Below are 20,896 nucleotides of genomic sequence, written 5' to 3' on the forward strand. Positions count from 1 at the left end.
GTTGATCGATACCCATGATCGGATCCGGCTTTGATCAAACAAAACAAAAAGTCGGAGCCGCATATGGCACAGTGCCTGTGCCGCATGGCACAGTGCCTGTGCCTGCAACCTTCGCATAGGCTTTCAATTTCAACTGCATCTATAGAGACAGGTGACGGGTGTCACTGAGTAGGTATTCTATTAGCTAAAAAATTCAACGTCCATAATCATGAGGCTGCACATATGAGACCATGTTTATGCACGTCATCAGTGCTACCAGGGACCTATATTTAGATAGGTCCATGACTGAGTACCGTGGCTCCGAGTGTACTGGAGTTCAAGTTGTGCAAAGTTGTACAGTAACAGTGCACACAAAATTGCACAAGCAATACAATGGATGAGTAACGCAATGTCTTCCCGTCTGATCTATTTTTCCGTGATTAAGGCTAACTTTAAAGTCTACTCAGCTGTGTCACAGGGCTACACCACTCAACTGACGAAAAACCATGAAGGATTTTGGAATTCCCGGAAACACTATTTTTAGATTCGCGTCAAGCTTCCTGCTTGCATGAAGTGAAACTTAAGTACAAAGCACTGAGGAACAGTCGTTCTTTCTATCTGTCCACGACTTTAATTCTGGTGGTTGTCGAGGTCGGGACAATGGCGAATCCCCCGAACAGAAGTCCTCTGCAGTATAGCTATGGAGAGTACGAAGAAATTGCCTTCACGAGCAGGTGAGCCGAGTTGTGAAATTCCGGCAACAGCTAGTTTGCCAACGACAGGGACACTATGATAATTACCAGAGACATAGTAGGGCCTATGTATGTCTCTGTAATTACTGATGAAAGTCTTGACTGTCAGTAGATCTACCTCAGTGTAACTCGGTTATTGCCAAGCTTTGTTTTTAGCTACAAGCGATGAGAGTCAATGTTAACGGTTTTTCTTCTGCTTCTTTGACACGGCCGCTGTTTTTTCCTTGAAAATTCAGTCGGCCACAATCAGCAAGTACTAGCAATAGAGTCAAATTCAGTAACTTGTAACTGAGTGATACTGAGCGGCGGCGGTGATTTTGCGAAGTTCCGAGCCGGCCAACGGACGGTCGATTTTTTTTTTTTATGTATATCAGTGCGGTATTGTTTTTACTGAGATGACTGATATTATAAAATATGAGCCTTGTGTATCAACTGAGTTTTTCAGTCAAGTTAGTAGTCGGCGGCTGCTTCGGCCGAGTCAGTCAGTATCGAAGCCAAGCGGCTAGTTTAGTAGTTGTGTCGGTAAGCCTTCAGTAATGAATGCAGTGTCAACTGAGTTCTTGCCGAGTCAGCCTGGCTGCATTGCTAAATAGGAGTAACCGGCACTGACGGCCCGTGACAGACTCGAAGTAGTGGTCCAGTGAACGATACCTTCCGCCTGTGCTCGGACATCATCACCGGGGGTAGTCATTCATTCATTCATAGTTTTGCAATTCCGAAGTTTTACTGATTCTAACCTGCTTATTGCGTTACTCAGTATTTATAGTTCAAGCATGTGTATGTGTCGGATCACCTTTACACCCGCAACACCCCGACTCCCCTACTCGGAACTCATATATCCATCACCCAGTACACGGTGAACAAATCTAAACCGATTGGGGAATAGAAGGGCCACTACTGAGTTTCGATCACCAAAATTGTACTACTTTAGTAAATTTTAAGGGGCTTATTGTCCGTCAGGTCTTCATTGCCGATATTGGACATGAATTGGTTTATACGATTCGAGTTTTACGCCCTCACGGCTTTTTGATGTATGCGTGTTTAGGTGGTATCAGCCATCTGCACTTATGGTAGAATGACCAAGATCTTTAACGTGCCATTGTGGTGACACGGGGGTGGGAGATGGATACCGTCTCTGGGTCTGCACATAAAGTTGACCCGTGTCCGTCCCGGCCCGGATTCGAACCAGCGACCTCTCGATCGCAAGTCCAGTGCTCTACCACCTGAGCTACCTGAGCTACCCGGGCCCCCTAAAGTGTACTACTTTTAGCACATATGCCCGACTCATTAATGTGTATGATAAGGAAATATTTAATCTTACATCAGTGGTGTGTAAAAAAAAAGAAGAAAAAAAAGTTAACAACAACTTCAGTCTACACTGAGCTAAACTATAGACTGACTGTGACATGACGGTTCAGTTCCTAATACACACATCCCTCACACATTTGAAATGTTCTCCCAATGTTTCACAAGACAGTGTCAGAGACTATCTGACAGTGTCCAAAGAAAGTCATCTGTGAGCTGTCCCTATTGATAAAACACAGCGTACGTGTTTACAATCGAAGAGACGGTTAGTAATCGGGAAAATCCGATGACTCGACTGCCGCCGTTCTGTCACGTATTTATTAAGCTGAGGCAGGGCCGGACAACCCCCCCCCCCCCCCCCCCACCCCCCTGGCCATCCGATGTACCTCTCAAAGAAGAAGAAAAAATATGTGGACTTTCAAGTTAAGCTCTTCAGTCCCCCACTGACTCCCTTAGTTTATTTTAATTTGGTCTTCTAAAACTATTTCAAATTATGAACAACATCAAGTCGACAACGGCCTGCCCTCCCCGTTATAAGTTCATCATCATAGGCCACAAGTCAAGTCACACGCTACTACACTATCACCAGTATTAATAGTATCAGAGAACCGATTGCAACAAGATATCATCTGCGCTATCGGGGAACCGATGTTTCGGAAAGGGACTGTACTGCACACTGAGAGATCATTGAGTGCTCGCCCCTATGAAGTATAGTGTCATTATTCACCATACAACATCTCTCATGCCACTTCTCCTTTGTATTCTAGATGTTGTAATCATTGCTTGTTTGCTTGAATTTAAGTATTCAAAGTAAAGAGTCCTGTCAGACTTATTTACTAGGCATATATGTCTTTGGGATTATTCCACTGAACCACTATGGTAAATTAATATCTGAAGTATGTTGTTACTGTTGAAAATGTCACATTATGTGTAATTTTGATTCCTAGTTGCAAGGAAAGACAAAAAAATGACCTCACAAATGCACAATTTTCTCGGCTTCACGGAGGCTTTGCCCCCAGACCCCCCAGCGGGGCGTGGCCCCTGCCCCCCACCGGGGCCCGGCACGGCGACCCTTCAGTGGACCCCTGCCTTCAGTTGGAACCCCCCCCCCCCCCCTCAAACGAACTTGGTCCGGCCCTGCTGAAGACAGCAATGAGAATTTTTCCGATATTCTACTGTAACCGAGTGCCAAAACACTACGATCACCTCGGGAGGCGAAGTGCAATCAAACAGGATTGATTATTTTAGGGCTAATTTCTTAGCCCTATAAAAACTGTTATGCAAACCCGAAGGTTTCCAGGAACATACAGACAATCGGAAACCACCAGACCTCATCACAAACAGAATTCCACAATCCACCTGTGTTGACTTAAAGGCCAACAACTCGGGTGCAGAGTCTGCTGTGAAAGGAGCGGTAGCCTCCCCTGTCACAATCGCCCCCGTTTGAATGAACCTTGTATTGAAAATGTTAGGGCCAATTTCTGCTGTGAAAGGAGCGGTAGCCTCCCCTGTCACATACAAAGACACACAAACAGAGACTGACGGCCGACACTGACGGACGCACTATGCACGCATGCACACACATTCGCACGCGCCGTAACTGACATGCAGTACACGGGGAACCACTGAGCCTTCATTGTGTATAAAAAAAATATATCGCCGAACTCGGTGGCACACGCATACCCACTTACATTCAGCCTATCTATACGAGCACATCTATACACCATGCAAATATATATATATACACACTCAGTCTCAGTCACACACACACACACAGACACACATACGGCACACACACACTCACACCCTGGCACACACACACACACTGACACACACACTGGCACACACACTGTGACACACACACACACGAACTCCGACACACACAAACACACACATACACACCCACGCACACACACACACACGCACAAACACACTCAGTCAGACACACACTCACATCATGTCACACACACACACACACACACACACACACACACACACACAACGGCACTTACACTGACTGGCTAAAGACAACAGGCAAAATAAAAGCTAAAGACAACAGGCAAAATAAAAACAAAGCTTGACAGAGTCACAGTTACCGCCGCCATCGCCGGTCAACTCAGTTGAACTGAACTAAACGCAATAGCCCAATTCTCAATAGGAAACATATAAGTATTACATGATGACTTGAAAATCGGTAGGCCTACATTGTTTTAAGTTCCGCACAGCTAAATTTGGGAGATTTTCATATTTTTTACCGATCCGACTGAAATGCAAGAGTTTTCGCAGTCAATTCAGTATGAAGGCTCGTTCATATTGTAATCAATACAGCGACATCTTAACAAAGTTCATTGTTCTGGATAGATAAGCAGAAGAAATCCGTCATGTCACGACACAGGCGATTTGCCGACTATATAATTATGTGACTATAGGCACATGAAAGATGTAGGACTAGCTGTGGAAAGCCGCTGAACTTCCCATTTTGTAGCATCATTCAAAACCATTGTCATTTACCTATGCACAACCGAGTACGTGACTGGAGACACGCTCGATCAGTGTCGAGGCTCGGATGGGGGAACTAAGAGAGGGAGGAATTGCGGGCCAGTTGTAATGAAGATGACGAAAAACTGACAGAACCTTCTGGATACGCGGTTTTGTTGAAGACGCCTTCGACATTTCATCAGAGACTCATCTCACCTTTCAAGATCAGAAATACTGAATTTCCAAGCAACCGAGTGTCCTGTTTGAATACACAACGCAGCCTGGTTGTTCAGTTACCAGAAACAGTGGGATTTTCTTCAGTCAGTAAAGCACCGTGACAAAACTAAACAGTGCTGAATGACTCATTTGTCATGACTATCCTTTTCAGTAGTCAAAACATATCTTTTCGTCAACTCCATGTTTCACATGGCCTTGGCACCAGTAGCTTATGTTGAGTTCGCATACTACTTCTTTTTATATACTTTATTTTTTTAATTGTAGTGGGGTGAACTATTTGGTGTTCATCCCTTAAAGGTACTGAACTTGTCAAATCCAGGTGCACGGAGCCCCCGGGGCTTTTAGTCGTACCTCAGGCAGCTATCCGTTAGAAGAACTACCAAGTTTCATTGACTTGCACCCAAAGAGTCAAGAAGTGCGATTTCTTTACGAATTGATTTCGTACTCGGACCCGGCTGGTCTTGGCCTATTTTTGGATCTAAATTTAGATCTGGTAGATCACCACATCATGCACAAAAAGACACGTCACTAGCAAACTATGTCAGACGTCATCATGAGTTTGCTGTATGTTATGTAATGTATATATTGTGTGTGATACGTGGAAATGTGATACTATTTATCTGCATGTATGATACAGGTACAAATGTGATAATTGTAGGCTTATACTAGTGATTACTGTGTGTGATACATGAAATGTGATATGAATGCTGTTTTTATATGTTATACTCTTACTTTCTCCCAAGCGCAAGACAAATTCTTCTATGAAAATTGAAGCCAATAAAATTTGAGTTGAGTTGAGTTGAGCTGCGTAAAAATGGAGGCTGGAATCACTAATCGAACTCCGACCAAACACCACGTAATAACTAGGTTAATTTATGCACTCGCGTGAACAAGAAACTGTCGAGCTTCACAGATGTCGTCGTTGGGTAGTTTTGGGTTTGTTTTACTACCATAGGAGGATTTTTGAACTGTCAGCTGCAACAAAAACGCAAAACGAAGGCTGTGAGCTGCACTGTGCCTTTAAAATCGTTGTGTTAGGCATAGGAACATGACATGACAATGTATGATGCAATCATTTCACGCGAGTTTTTCATTATGACTGAGTATCTGGGGGACATTCATACAGGGTGACATTTCCAGATGTCATCGAGGGGAGTGTACGTCATATGAAAATGATTACTCAATGTCAAAGCCAATGTCGCCGTATGCGTATCCAATCCCTTTTTAAGGTCAACTATTCTGATAGCGATAAAGAAGAAAAGCAGCTGACTCTGACTGAATGAAAAAATAGTTCCTACAATCTGCGCAGCAAGCGTACTCAAAACTACATCTGCCATTGACTCACAATTTGGATTACATTGCACAAAATGATGACGATATGTCACGTGTGGTGTTGTAATACACACGTTTTGTCGATCCTCGGTGAGCATACTGCCTTTTCCGTGTTTCATTCTTATCAGCTTACGCTTCCAACCTTGGTCTTTGAACTAGGTGAAACATAGGCGATACAACCATACATCAAGGTTATGTGTAAGGCCAGAAGCACACGATTACAACATGATATTGATAGCATAATTATTTAGTTGAGCCAGACTGATACACACGATTACGACATGTATATTTTGTTAGACCCAAGCTGGAGAAAGGCCAAATTAACATGACGTTAATACGTTATCAGTTCCTTATAAACAACAACAACAACAACAACAACAACAACAACAACAACAACACTGAACAACAACAACAACAGGGCCGGGTACTGAGCTCAGTTGGTAGAGCACTGAACTTGTGATCCAGTCACGGGTTCGAATCCAGACCTGGTTACTGTACGAAATTTGCGTACAATCTTACGAAATTGAAGACCGCTGTACGATTATACGCCAGACATTAAAATCATACGCAAAAAAACCCCCAAAAAAAAACAACAAAAAAATTATAAAAAAAAATTATAAAAAAATATACAAGTCTGAAGAGGACTGTGTGAGCCTAGAAAGCAATGTGTAAAGAGGACTGTGTGAGACCAGAAAATACTGACCAGTGCAGTGACAGAAATGAAGGGCTGACTCAATACTGCTGACAGCAGCTGATGCAAATTTTCCTCAGAGGTCAAAAATAAAAATTATGTTTTTCTATCATTCGTTTTGTGTCACATTTTCAAATATCTAATAGTGTATGGGTTTTTGTTTTCAACAAAAATGTTTTAATTTACTTTCAGCACAAATTCTTTCTTACATGTATTTACAGTCTTTAAATAATGGGGTTTGAGGGGGGAATAAAGCACAGTGTGTACCGCGAGAATGAATTGTACACCTTAAAATTCTGATTGTACACATTTTTAGCCTCATTTGTACACCAGGAAATTTTAGTGGTAATCAGGTCTGCGAATCCCGGCAGGGACGGACATGGGTCAACTTTATGTGCAGACATGTATCCATGTCCCACCCCCGTGTCACCACAGTGGCACGTACAAGACCTCGGTTATGATTCTGCCTAAGTGCAGGTGGCTGATTACACCTAAACACACACACACCTGGGTAGCGCCACTCTTGTTGCTGCTGGCTTTCCTCTGGGAGGAAGCGACCCAAATTTCCCAATTGATTGGGATAAAAAACGCTGGCGCTGGATCCGAGTACTCTTCAGACTGGCTCGCTCCCACAGTATGAAAGTTTTTGTCTTGTGCACGTGGATTTAAAAAAAAAATAATTATTTTACACAATTAAAAAGAATTATTAGAGTAAAATAAAACATTAAAGCGTTCATAATAAACAAAAGTAAACAAGAATTAAAAAATAAATAAAAAAAATAAAAAAATAGACCGCCCATGCCGGGAATCGAACTCGGATCACTTTGGCACAGTATGAAAGTTTTTGTCTTGTGCACGTGTATTAAAAAAAAATAATAATAATTTATTTATTTTACACAATTAAAAAAATTATTAGAGTAAAATAAAACATTAAAACGTTCATAATAAACAATAGTAAACAAGAATTTAAAAAAAAAATAGACCGCCCATGCCGGGAATCGAACCCGGATCCCTTTGGCCACCAAGCCACCACCTTGAATCACTGACACAGTGTCCCTGTCGCTCTCTCTCGTGCTCTCTGTCTCTCTTTCAGTCTCACCGAGACCAAACCTGCACTGTAGTTTCTTTGCCGAAACCAAATTAATCCCCACCCGTTGGCTGGCTTGCAAATCTTCTCGCATGCGATACGCATGCTTTTCATGACGCACGCGTTCGGCTGTTCTATCAGCTCAATGGCTGGCTGTCACTCCGATTGAATTCGTCCAACCGTCAAGAACTTTTGTGGTTTTTGGGGCATTTAGGTCCCAGGTAACATTATGAAGTTTTAATACGATCAATCGGACCTATTACCAAGTTAGTGTATCAACTTTTGAAAGACCTGCGCCCAGAAGTTTCCCAGCAATAAGCTGTTTAAGTCGAGACAGACAGACACACACACACACACACACACAGACACACAATTAAAGTCTGCTGGACCCTCCTACTGCGTACTCGGGGATAATAGAGTAAAGATGAAAGGGAATGAAAAGGAAACAAAAACAACAACAACAACAACAACAACAACACTGAACAACAACCGGTCTTCAGTCGACCTTATAAGGTCAGTGTAAACATCTTTTGATTAAAAAAACCTTAGTTTCTGAATACAAAACTGTGTTGCAAAAAGAACTACTTCATGCGCGTACACGCGCTTGACGTGTATCAGACATTTGGGTTATTTCAGGCTCACATGACACCGATTGGTTAACCGGAGTTGTCTAAGGGACGTAAATCTTGCTTTACGATTCAAAAAGTACCGATCGGATTCTTCCCCTTGTTTAAGACAACCACTGCAAAAAATTAGACGTTAATGTAGTAACAACTTACTGCCTCAGACATGGTTTAGTAACACAGCAGTAACACTGACTGAAAAATGCAAATTGAAGAGACGTTCATGTCCCTTATATCTTCTTCTTCATTGCGCTGCGATGTCTTAGGATCTGGGTTTTACCACTGGTCGTGGAGAATAGAGAAACGCATAAAAGTTGTTCGAAACGATTGTATCGCATTTCATATTGACCTTACTGTCGTGAGTGCAGTAACGTGTACCAAAACTGTGGCGCACGTTAACGATCCCTTACATCTCTCGCATTTAACGTGACTGGGAGTAAGCATGGCGGACGTTAGTTCGGATAACCATCAAAAGAATGCGACCGCAAGCCCTGTAATATGGCAAGTTGTTGCCAAATGCTGGCGCATGGCCGGAATAACCGTTACTCGGCGTTGTATGCATAACGCAAGATGGAAGAAGAAAACATAAAGAAGAAAAAACTAAATAAAAGAGGATAAGAAAGAATATAATGATGAAATCCGCTTTGAAGTATCTCATGCTATGTTTATTCATTATTTGCTCTTATGTTTTCCCCAATGTTTTGTTGTGTTTTACATACCTGATATTTGATGTGATTTTCACGTGTGCCGTGTGATTGTGTGTGTGTGATTGTGGGATTGTGTGTGTGTGTGTGTGTGTGTGTGTGTGTGTGTGTGCCGATGTGTATACGGTGTGTGTGTGTGTGTGTGTGTGTGTGTGTGTGTGTGTGTGTCAGTGTGTGTCAGTGTGTGTGTGTGTATGTATGTGTGCGTGCGTGCGTGTGTGTGTGTGTGAGAGTGCGATTATGCGCAAGCCCGCACGCGTACTTGTCTGTCTGCGCACCCACAGTTTGTGTGTAAGTGTGTGCATTTGTGTACTTATGAAATCATGTATACATATATCCCCTAATGCACTTGACGGCAGGAATGAAATGAACCTGGCGGTGTGGGAAACAGACAACAGGGTTCGCCTCTACAGCTATGGCTACGAGGACACGTTCCGTGAGCGAGTGGGTCGCTTCCTTCACAACGGACTCACAGACATGTGGAAACGGAAAGAACTCTGTGATCTTGAGGTCCACATTTCTAGAGAGGTCAGTTTTTCTTCTTCTGTGTAAAAACCTGTGAAGTTGCATGCCTTCGTTGAAGACCAAATTGCTTTGCACAACGTGTGACGGTGTATTTCAGTGCATTAAAATATACATAAAAATTACAAATTATATTTGCGAAGTGTATTCTAAATAAGTAACTCATCACCATAAACTCACAGTGTCCCGATCGTAATATCTTTGTCGCTTTAAAAATTGTTTTCCAGTTTGTGTAATGTTCTTCGTTTTCAGCCATTGACTCTATAGACGGTTGATAGTTAGGGAAACGTAATTGCGTGTCTTTCACGCGGTTGTCTTTGTTTAAAAGCAGACCGTTTTCCCAAAGTGTTCCCAATAAGATTGTAGGCCTACCTGATCACATTTCCCCATATTTTTCATACTAAATTGTATGCTTGCATTCACAGCTGAATCACATCATATAAAACTTGTTTACGTCCAGGTGTTCAAATGTCACCGCATCACTATGGCAAGTGTGTCGACACTGATCAGGACCCAGCTGATGTCGGAAAGCCAGACAAACGGCGTGTCCGTTGTGACGTTGGACGAAAAGCGCGTCAATCCACGCATATTCCAGTGGCTGTTGGAGCTCATCTACGAAGGCAAAGACATCGTGCACGACTCGGACGGCGCCCTGCTGAACATCATGGTGGCGGTGACGTATCTCAAGATCCCGACTCTGGAGTGGCGCTTCTTGCACCTCCTCTGTGCAAAGCTTACGGAGAGGTGTGTATAGGATGGGGGACGAGGTGGGGGGGGGGGGGGGGTCAAGTTTGTTGATATTATAGCCTTTTTTCAGTAAACGGGCACGCTGCATTTGTAGCGTCTTCCAAAACTTTAATTATATTTGTTTTTATGAATAGTATATTGTGATTTTTTAAATAAAAAAATAATGAATTTCTGAAAATGTATTTCTTTGTTTTGTTTGTTTTGTTGTAAATAGTAAGATAGTGTAAGGTCTTTTGTTTTCTTTTGGAAGACATAATATAAGCGACATATTTTCGAAGTGTTGGATATGCAATGGACTTTGGGCGTATTTTATTTAAATAGGTATAGGTTGCACCCACCTCTTGGTCTTTTCTTGTTGTTGATAAAAAGGGAACTATGACCAATTTCTTGTTGTTGATAAAAACGGAACTGTGACCAAACAAGAGTGAATAAAAACATTGGATACACAAATGCAGTCAGATTTGTTCCCCTTTTTAATATCAAATGAACTATTTGATTCCAGATCTTGCATGAAACTGTGGGACTGGGCAGAAACCAACAATGTCCAGAGTTTGGCATCAAGGGCGAAGGGTGTGGCACTGACCCACTTTCAGGTGCTACGCCACACAGAGGAGTTCCTGCAAATCCCAGTGGAACGTCTTAGCATGATGCTTGGCCACGAACTTTTGAAGGTACATATATATACTGCAGGACTCCCCAAACTGTGCGTTCCTCCGTCATATAGGCTACGCACTAGAAATCGAAAAAAAAGTGCTAGACATCATTTCTTAGAGGGGGTCCCGCGACTCTGTAAACTTGAAATGAGCGGGTCACGGGACGCTCTAATTTGGCGTTATCATGCGTGCAGTCGGTACTGATGTAATCGTATGTTAGTTTCCATACAGAATGCACAAAAAAGGACACTTTTCTGGATTTTGAAGACAACGAAAAAATCTAAAAAAACGGCCGGATCTGTACCGACACAAAATACTGTTGTGAAGGTCTCACAGAACTTCCAAAAGTTTCACATGGATTTGGGATCCTCTAAAGTTATAATTGGGGGTCCCTGCCGGGACCCTATAGGTAGATCATCTATGGGGAGCACTGGTACTCATACTGTAAAGCTCTTTTGAAACGGGACAGCCCCAGCACTATGAACATAGCCGTGTCGACGCCGCTTCATATCACCGAATATCGTAGTTTTTCAAATGACATTTGAAAAAAAAATCCTACTCTAAACGATCCTGTTTATGATTACGCTGTAGCATATCAACACCGGTTAATACCAAGGTCATTTGACCAAAGGACGCTGCATATATTCATTACATATGGAATCCAGGTGAAACCACCCTGTTCTGGTGTTTCGACCAAGCGGATGATTGACTGTTTCTGACTATAAGGAAAGCAAGATTTATCAGGTGACTCACGTTCATAGACATACAAGTTCTAAGAAACAGTGGCAACCAAGCCAACCATAAGCAACCAAACATATTTTACATTGCACTTTGCACTGTATTTATACGAAAGATACTTCCTACCCCTTTCAAATTTATGTAAACTACCACATATCTCAGTGTCCAGCCGTTTTTATACGAGAAAAGATCATCCTTATACTTGGGAGTTGCTTTGCATTTTCTGTTTTTGTTTGTTTTTGTTTTTTTGGATATATTAATTTGAACAGATTAACATGTATGGTGATTAACAAGAAGGTTTACACACGAACGAAGGTATCATAAACATTACCTCCCTTTCAGTACCGCTGCGAAGACGACATTCTGGAGGCCATACTAGACTGGACGCGGTTTGACAAAGACGACAGGCGACAACACATGAAGGACCTGCTGCCCTATGTCTGCTTTCCCTACCTGTCCACTCGTTACCTCAATGACCTAAGGAGGGACGAACTGATCGGGCTCAGGACAGAGTTTGCACGTGAGTCTTTGCAAATACACAACAAACGTATGCTGATATTCAGATTTTTGTACATTACGAATTCTGGATAGAGTAATGTATACCGTATTTATGCATCTAAATAAAGATCGCCATGTTACTCTGTTCTTGTTTCCGCGAATATGTTGAACACATTGCAAATAAAAGACAGAAGCAGGTAAAACTCCCCCTTCCCCCCCCCCCACGCGCCCCCCCCCCCCCAACAAAAAAACCCCACCCAACAACAACAACCCCACATATCAAGAATAAACATCAAACAAAAACAATAACGGTTATTAACAAAACGAAACATATTGCAAACATTCATCAATTTGGGCATTTGGAATACATATGAGACCAAGATTAATTATTGTATTTTATTTTATTAGACAGTACATGTATTTCTCTGAAAGGTTCGAGTTTGCAAATGCTTAGATGCATCTATAGATGAGCTGCGCCTGATACCTCTACACTTTTTCACTCTCTTTTTATCAGCATTTGTAGGCGAAGCGCTAATCTTCTCTTTGGCATCTCTTCAAACGGATGACAGGAATATTTAAATGCAGGCGTTTAAGCGACAGACCCACACTATTTTGTCATACAATCCTGCGTAATCATATTTTTCTGCATTCCTTTTCATCGCCATTTGCTGGAAAGGGCACTCACATACCACCGGGTGCCCGTTAAGAAGTAAGACAATGAAGATTCAGATGCAGATAACAAGGGACAGGCATGCGGCATTCGTGACACAACCTTGCCTGATAGCATTGACGGTGTGTCGTTTCTTTTGATTAGCAACTCTAAACAACACAGTGACAAAATTAGATTAGCATTTGAAAACTCAGTGCTGACAATTCACTGCCGAATATCTCTGCATATACTATTTCTCCAGCATTTATAGACAAAGCGCTGACCTACCATCTTGCGTCTGTTCAAACGGATGGCAATACGATTCAAATGCTGGTGTTAAGGCAACAGACCCAAAATATTGCATTACAATTTCCTGCCTAATATATCTGTATATACTATTTCTTTTCTTGTTACATGTGTATCAACATTTATGGACGAAACGCTTACCTACCACGTGGCGCCTCTACATAAAGGTGGAAAGAGCATTCAATTTGAAGGCGTTAAAGTGACAGATTCACAATGTTGTGTCACAACCTTGCCTATTATCATTGTGTTTCTCTTTTTAATCAGCATTGGTAGACCAACCGCTGACCTACCAGCTGGCATCCATGCAGAAGGATGGCAACAAAATCAGGTGTTAAAGGGACAGACCCAGGCTCTTGTGTCACAACCTTGCCTAACACCATTGTGTTTATTTTTGTTATCAGCATTTGTAGACGAAGCGCTGACCTACCATCTTGTGTCTGTTCAAAAGGATGGCAATACAGTTCAAATGGCGGCTGGTGTTAAGGCAAAAGACCCACGATCAGTATTGTGTCCCAACCTTGCCTAACCTCTCTATGATATCACTGTGTTTCTTGTTATCAGCATTTGAAGACGAAGCACTGACCTACCATCTTGCGTCTGTTCAAAAGGATGGTAATAAGATTCAAATACTGGTGTTAAGGCAACAGACCCACACTATTGTGTCATAACCTTGCCTAATATCTCTATGATATCACTGTGTTTTTTGTTATCAGCATTTGAAGACGAAGCACTGACCTACCATCTTGCGTCTGTTCAAAAGGATGGTAATAAGATTCAAATACTGGTGTTAAGGCAACAGACCCACAATAGTGTGTCATAACCTTGCCTAATATCTCTATGATATCACTGTGTTTTTTGTTATCAGCATTTGTAGACGAAGCACTGACCTACCACCTGGCGTCCATGCAGAAGGACGGCAAGAGGATCCAGATGCAGGTGTTAAAACGACAGGCCCAAACTCTGAAGCGACTCATGCCAGGTAAGAGCGCATGAAGTTGGCAACCACTGAAAAGTCAGCAGTCGCAAGATCTTTTTCTCCACATTTACTTTTCCATTCCATTTCTGTACGTACTCCTCTCCCACAAAGTTGGCATGATTGTTGAAAGTGTTCGCTGGGTATGTGTGTATATATAGTGTGTAAAGCATATAGGCTTATGTATATTGTGTGAACAGTACCAGTGGTGATTTTTGTCCGTATGATTAATTGTTTTATGTAGGTTGTACATTTAATTGTTCTATTCTGTATATGTTCTTTTGTAAAGTTCTTTTAAAAGTTTCCAGTTATTATTATTATTTCAGGCGAAAGTGTTGCTATAGTTAAACTATCTCGTAACAAAATCAAACCATAGAAAAGCCAAAACAAGGAATCTTAGCTGGCCACCCTCAAGCATACGAGGAAATATTTATGTCGTGATTGTGTAGTTTACATGTTATGCTGGTAAATTTAAAAGATTGGTATTGATCAATTAATAATGTAAAACTATGAGTTTAGCAGACTTACGCGCCTCTGAAAAAGACCAGGCAACAGTTAAGACGGGCGCCTTTAATCTCAGATTCAGAGTCAGACTCAAAACTCATAGTTCAACATAAGGAAAGCACGGTTTTAGGTAAAACCTAGTCTTCTAACATGTCCCTTTTGGTCAAACAAAGCGTAACACATTACATATTTACACAGAACATAAGGTTTTAAACAGCTGAATTCGACGGTTGTCATAAAATTATCAATACCGATGACGATGATATAATATCATTGATGTTAGGTTTTCGCCGGGTGGTGCTTTTGGTGGGGGGAGCAGTGGTGGACGGGGAACCACTGACCAACGTGGTGGCCTGCTACCTGGACTATGGCCACCCCCTCAGCAAGTTCAAGGACATGATTCAGTTCTCCGTGGCGTCCTTACCCCACTCTGTCGGCCTCAGCTTCGCGTCGTCTGTCTGGAAGCACGACGTCTACGTCAGCGGTGGTTCAAAGTGAGGAGCTTAACCTCTCTTAATAATGTGTCTTTTATCAATGAATGGATGAATAATGGAAATAAGTATTGAATGAGTGCATGGATGAAGAGATAAAATTGAATGAACGGATTAATTAATTGGTTAAATAATTAGTTTACGAATGGAAGGAAATGGCCAACGTTTTGCCGAATAAGCGAACTGTTAAGTGTTGAAGTTATCACTTGTTCGCCATGTTTTGTTATCGGAATGTGAATTGCTTATCATTTTTAGAACGTGTCCATAAGCAGTCTGCTTGTTAAAATTCTTAATGTTGTTATTGTTTAAAACGTGTATCAAAGAAAAATGAATAAAACACGCTTAAACCTGGCAATAAGCGAAATGGGCTAAAATGTTGCCGATTCCGAGAATTCGGCAATTACGTGAATTGGGCACGACATATGCACTAGTATACAGAAGACCCAGCAGCCATCACCTTCACATGTGCTTTTCTTTGACGGCGTATAGGCTACATATTTTGCAGAGCGCCAGAAACTCTGATTGTGTACAAGCCGAACGAAAATACCTGGCACTGCTTGGCTCCCCTGCCAGTCGGACGAGAAAAGCACGCCATGGTTCCCCTGAACGGCAAGCTCTATCTCCTGGGCGGAAGGACGTCGAGCGGCACGCATCACAAGGTCATCTCAGGGGTCAGCGAATACGACACTGAAAGTGGAATTTGGAGGGAGACAGGAACTCTCTCAGTGCCGGTGGAGGAGGCTCCTGCTGCTACCATTTCTGACAAGGTTTGTAAAGTTTAAGATGCAGAAAGAATGGACTACGGGATATCAAGAATGAGAAGAGACAAAAGGTTACTCTGCCGGTTCTCTCCATCATTATGTTTTGGTATGTTTCGGCTGTTCTGCTCCTGCCTCACCCCACCGCCCACCCCACCACACGCCCCCTGTCCCCTCCCCGAGTGAAGTAAAGTTATAAAACCTTAAATATGTCCAACCCGGTTATTTTGTGTTGTGTTTTCTGTTCAGTTTCTGATCCGATCTTATACTGGGTTTTTTAAGAGCACGTTTATAATCACAGCTTGTGCTCAGTTGATTAAAGTGTGTGTGTGTGTGTGTGTGTGTGTGTGTGTGTGTGTGTGTGTGTGTGTGTGGTTGTGTGTGTGTGTGTGTGTTCGTATGTGCGTGAGTGCGCGCGCGTACACGTGTCTCTGAGCGCACGCAGGTGTGTTTGTCTTTCATGCGGCCTAAGTGCACGCTTGTCTCCTCTCAGATTTACCTACTTGGCGGTCGAGATGAATCGGGGAAGAGCAGCAAAGTGATCCAGTGCCTAGACAGCAAGACAGGGCAGTGCAGGGTCGTTGGTGAACTGCCGTGTCCTGTGGACGACGCCAAGGCAATCGTACTGGGCAAGAACATCATCCTTGTTTGCCCGGATGGGAGCATCTTTAAGGTAACGTTTCCATTTTGAACTCAGTGCCTCCAAACTCTGTGTACATCATGTTGGTTTGATGCATTGAGATACTGACTTTTTATGTGAAGTAAAGAACGTACACAAGCTTTTTAGGGGTGATCTGAACGTTCCATTTCTCTGAGTACTGAGGAAGAAGGTTGGAACATAAAAATAAGTTTTTATGGATCAAAGATGTTTCCTAACTTTTGCATCATTCAGAATTATCGATCAGTAAATAAAATAAAGTAATACCCCTAAAAGCGTCAAAATGACACTGAAATCACTCTTAATCAAGTCCTCAGGGGAAACCCACTATTTCCAAAAAGTGTCAAGATTTTCAAAAGCTGTTTTGTAGCCAATGCTGATTTGTTTGTTTGTTTGTTTGTTTGCTTAACGCCCAGCCGACCACGAAGGGCCATATCAGGGCGGTGCTGCTTTGACATATAACGTGCGCCACACACAAGACAGAAGTCGCAGCACAGGCTTCATGTCTCACCCAGTCACATTATTCTGACACCGGACCAACCAGTCCTAGCACTAACCCCATAATGCCAGACGCCAGGCGGAGCAGCCACTAGATTGCCAATTTTAAAGTCTTAGGTATGACCCGGCCGGGGTTCGAACCCACGACCTCCCGATAACGGGGCGGACGCCTTACCACTAGGCCAACCGTGCCGGTGCCAATGCTGATAGAGTGTTGCGATAGTAAATGACGTCTCAAAATGCTTTACTATGTCCACAGATTTATGAGGCAAAGAAACACTCCTCAGCTGAAGACGCCGCTACAAGTGAAGACACTGCCTCTGCTATGTACACGTCGCAGCTCTCCTACAATGAAGATGAGGTTGGTTTGTTGTTGGTTTTTAACTTCCCTTCAACGTTTGTTTCCTTGCTTAGTTTACATGGCGGTCTCTGTCTTTCATATTTGCATTTAAGTCTAGCACAGTAATATTAAAAGTTTCAAGTCTAAAGAGCACATGTCTGTTCACGCTTGTTGCTTCAAATCTAGTCCAAAATCTTGATCTCCTTTGTTGGGGGGTGGGGTGGGGGGTGGGGATTGGGGGCGTTCCGGATGAAGATGAGGTACCTGTTGTGTGAATACTTCAAATTTGGCCAGTTAACTCTATGTAAGGAAGTCTCAAGGCTGACTCGTTGTACGTTAAAGCAATAACTTAAATCATGCGTACACACATACACAGACACAGACACAGACCAAAACACAGACAGACAGACAGACAGACAGGCGGATGTCGGACGGACGGACGGACCGAAGGACGGAGAGAGACAAACAAACATATATACAGACAGAGAGAATATTGTTATAAGTATCAAATTTGTTTTCATTTATGACATTATTTGTACATTGTCGTGATGAATATGAAGAGAAGAGCTACTCATTGCTCCACTGGTGATTGCAGGTGACTGAAACAGATATGGTGGACTTAGATGGAAAGTTCGAATCCACCTGGTCAATTCTGCCCAAAGAGAAGCAGGCACATCAGAAAAAAGAAAAATCCGAGCTGGACCCTTCACCAAAAGATGACTTGGTCAGTGCTTTGTCGACCTTACTGAAGGGGGGGGGGGGGGGTGACAAGGAGTGGTCTTTTTTTTCTCTCACTAAAACAGTGGCCTCTTGACTCGAACATTTTGTCTAAGGTGTAAACAGAAGTATCACTGGTTTTTCGATGTATTTGTACTAACAACATCTTTGGCTCCTTTAACCTTTCTTCTTCCCAGTTTTAAGTCTCAGACGTCTTCGCAAGTTATTCCTGATTGCTGTAGTAATTTGGAATATCCCTTTTTATGACTTGCAGTTTTCCAGCGCAGAGAAAGACGCCGACAGGAAGGATGACACTCCATGTAAGGAAGCGATGCTGTCCTCCCACGACGAAGAAGAGGACAAGAAGAACGTCCGCCGGAAAGAGGAAGACACGGACGACGAAAATGTCAGCGAAAAGGAAGGACGCAAGGACGAAGAAGAAGAAGAAGAGGCAGGAGAGGAAGAGCGAGAAGAGGCTGAGGGAGAGGAAGAAGAATTGAAGAAATTTCACGAAGTTTCACATGAAGAGTGCTCAGACAAAGCACATGAAGAGTGCTCAGACAAAGCACATGACAGCACAACCAAGGGAGAAGTCACAGATACAGAATCGGCCGATGGGTCAGAAAGCAAGATTAGCTTGAATGGCGGAGAAGAAGAAGAAGAAGAAGAAGAAGAAGAAGAAGAAGAAGAAGAAGAAGAAGAAGAAGAAGAAGAAGAAGAAGAAGATAAAGCAAAAAAAGAAGTCAGACAGGAAGCGAAAAACATCTCGGAAGACAGTAAACCTGACCAGACAACAACACAGCCCAAACACGCGAAAGAAAAACCACCCAGACACCCAGTGTCGGCCGACGTCGGCATTGAAAAGATCGCGACTATGGAGAAGCGTCGCGACTTTGGACTGTTCATTCGCAAGGTCGACGTCATGGTGGTCGGGGGAAAAGCAGAGAACGGCAACTTCCTGGATGACATCACCAGGATTCACGTTCAGTCTGGCCAGGTGTCCAAAACGGAACTGAAGCTGGCTATTCCACTGTCCGGCATGCAGGTGGTAACGACGACCATCCACCAGGGCTTCTTGGTGCAGTACTTCGACGCTACAAGCTGTTTTTATGGAGACTGAGTTCCCACAGATCCACGGATGACGAATCAGTCGTGAGAGAGAGAGAGAGAGAGAGAGAGAGAGAGAGAGAGAGAGAGAGAGAGAGAGAGAGAGAGAGAGAGAGAGAGAGAGAGAGAGAGAGAGAGAGAGAGAGAGAGAGAGAGAGAGAGAGAGAGAGAGAGAGAGAGAGAGAGAGAGAACGAACGAACGAACGAACGAACTTTATTACTCAAGGATGGTTATTTTAGGCTGACGCCTAGTCTTACAATCTGTCCCTGCTAAAACTAAACATGTATTAAGATGGATACAATGACAATCGTAAACCGACACGAAAAAAAAGCGAATAAAAGGTTATACATGTAGAGATTAATCATGCATTATCGCAACTACTACATGATCTTTACGAATATCAAATGAATAAAAACACATTTAAGCTGACATATCAAAATAATGCAAAGGGATACAAACAAACAAAATTAATCTGCACCACTCACTCATACATTTACACCACGTCAAGAATACTTGTGTACACATGCACACACACACGCACATACACACACACCCGCACAGGGAGAGAGAGAGAGAGAGAGAGAGAGAGAGAGAGAGAGAGAGAGAGAGAGGGAGAGAGAGAGAGAGAAAGAGAGAGAGAGAGAGAGACAGAGAGACAGAGAGAGAGAGAGAGAGGCCGTGTGCTGACGTCCAGGTGTGTCAGAACTGATGGGATTTTTTTTTCTCACTTTGAACTCTTCAATGAACTCGTTTCCTGCAAATCACGTGGACGAAAGCCGCATAGGCCTTTAACGCAGACATGAAAATGAAAACTCGGGCACAGATCTTTCAAATAATGTAGAAATAAAAAAAAAACTTGATAAAGATACTGACACACACATACAAACTGTAGTAAGGAAGCAGGTACATGTCCGCACCTAGCGTTATTTTGACAGAAGCAGAATTTGTACCTAAACTCAGACATGGCATTCTGAAATCTTCATTTGTGTTGAACTTACTGACAGTGCATGAGCAAAGCTGTGAATTAAACCTTCTTTTTTGGAGCTTTCCTTCAAATGGAGCTTTGGAATTTACGAAAATGTTTCATTTGTGTAACAAACTAATGCCGGAATGCTTTATGTACAGCGATATTATTTTTACCTGCACAACCTTGTACATAGATATTTTTGTTGTGGGAGGTTAGTTGTGGCTTCTTCTTGACATGCTTTGTATTCTGGATGGACAAAAAGTGTGGTAGGACGCCCTTCACAGAGAAATGGTCCCTTTATCATTTCACACAAGTTACACCTGACGGTATTGTACAGCATGACGAAATTGAAAAAAAGATGTATTCGCGTTTAGATGTTATTGTTGTCATGTAATCACGATGGCTAATAGCTCTTTTTTGTGTGTTTGTGAGTCGTATTTTATGTGCATATTTACACTAAACATATTAACATACAAAAACATAGCAACACAGGGGACATAACATAGGATGGGGGTGAGAGGCGGGATGGGATGGCTCTTATTCTTATCTTGATTGCGCGCAAAACTGTATTAGCTCTCACA

At 42.6% G+C, this 20,896-nt stretch overlaps 1 protein-coding gene and 1 non-coding gene across 2 annotated transcripts; one reads left to right on the forward strand and one right to left on the reverse strand.

The window, feature by feature from the left end:
* Positions 1-443: 443 nt before the first annotated feature.
* On the forward strand, positions 444-20,662 carry LOC138959162 (kelch-like protein 6). Its single transcript, XM_070330538.1, has 12 exons — positions 444-713; positions 9,548-9,716; positions 10,171-10,454; positions 10,960-11,128; positions 12,191-12,368; positions 14,167-14,280; positions 15,062-15,272; positions 15,775-16,036; positions 16,521-16,700; positions 17,443-17,544; positions 18,119-18,247; positions 18,515-20,662. Exons 1-12 carry the CDS (start codon positions 640-642, stop codon positions 19,358-19,360), a joined length of 2,718 nt encoding a protein of 905 aa, XP_070186639.1. The 5' UTR covers positions 444-639; the 3' UTR covers positions 19,361-20,662.
* Trnaa-ugc (transfer RNA alanine (anticodon UGC)) lies at positions 1,897-1,978 on the reverse strand. The gene has a single exon. It is a non-coding gene; the product is annotated as a tRNA-Ala (tRNA).
* Positions 20,663-20,896: the final 234 nt, after the last annotated feature.

Source organism: Littorina saxatilis, linkage group LG2 (assembly GCF_037325665.1).
Source record: "Littorina saxatilis isolate snail1 linkage group LG2, US_GU_Lsax_2.0, whole genome shotgun sequence".
Lineage (NCBI taxonomy): Eukaryota > Metazoa > Mollusca > Gastropoda > Littorinimorpha > Littorinidae > Littorina > Littorina saxatilis.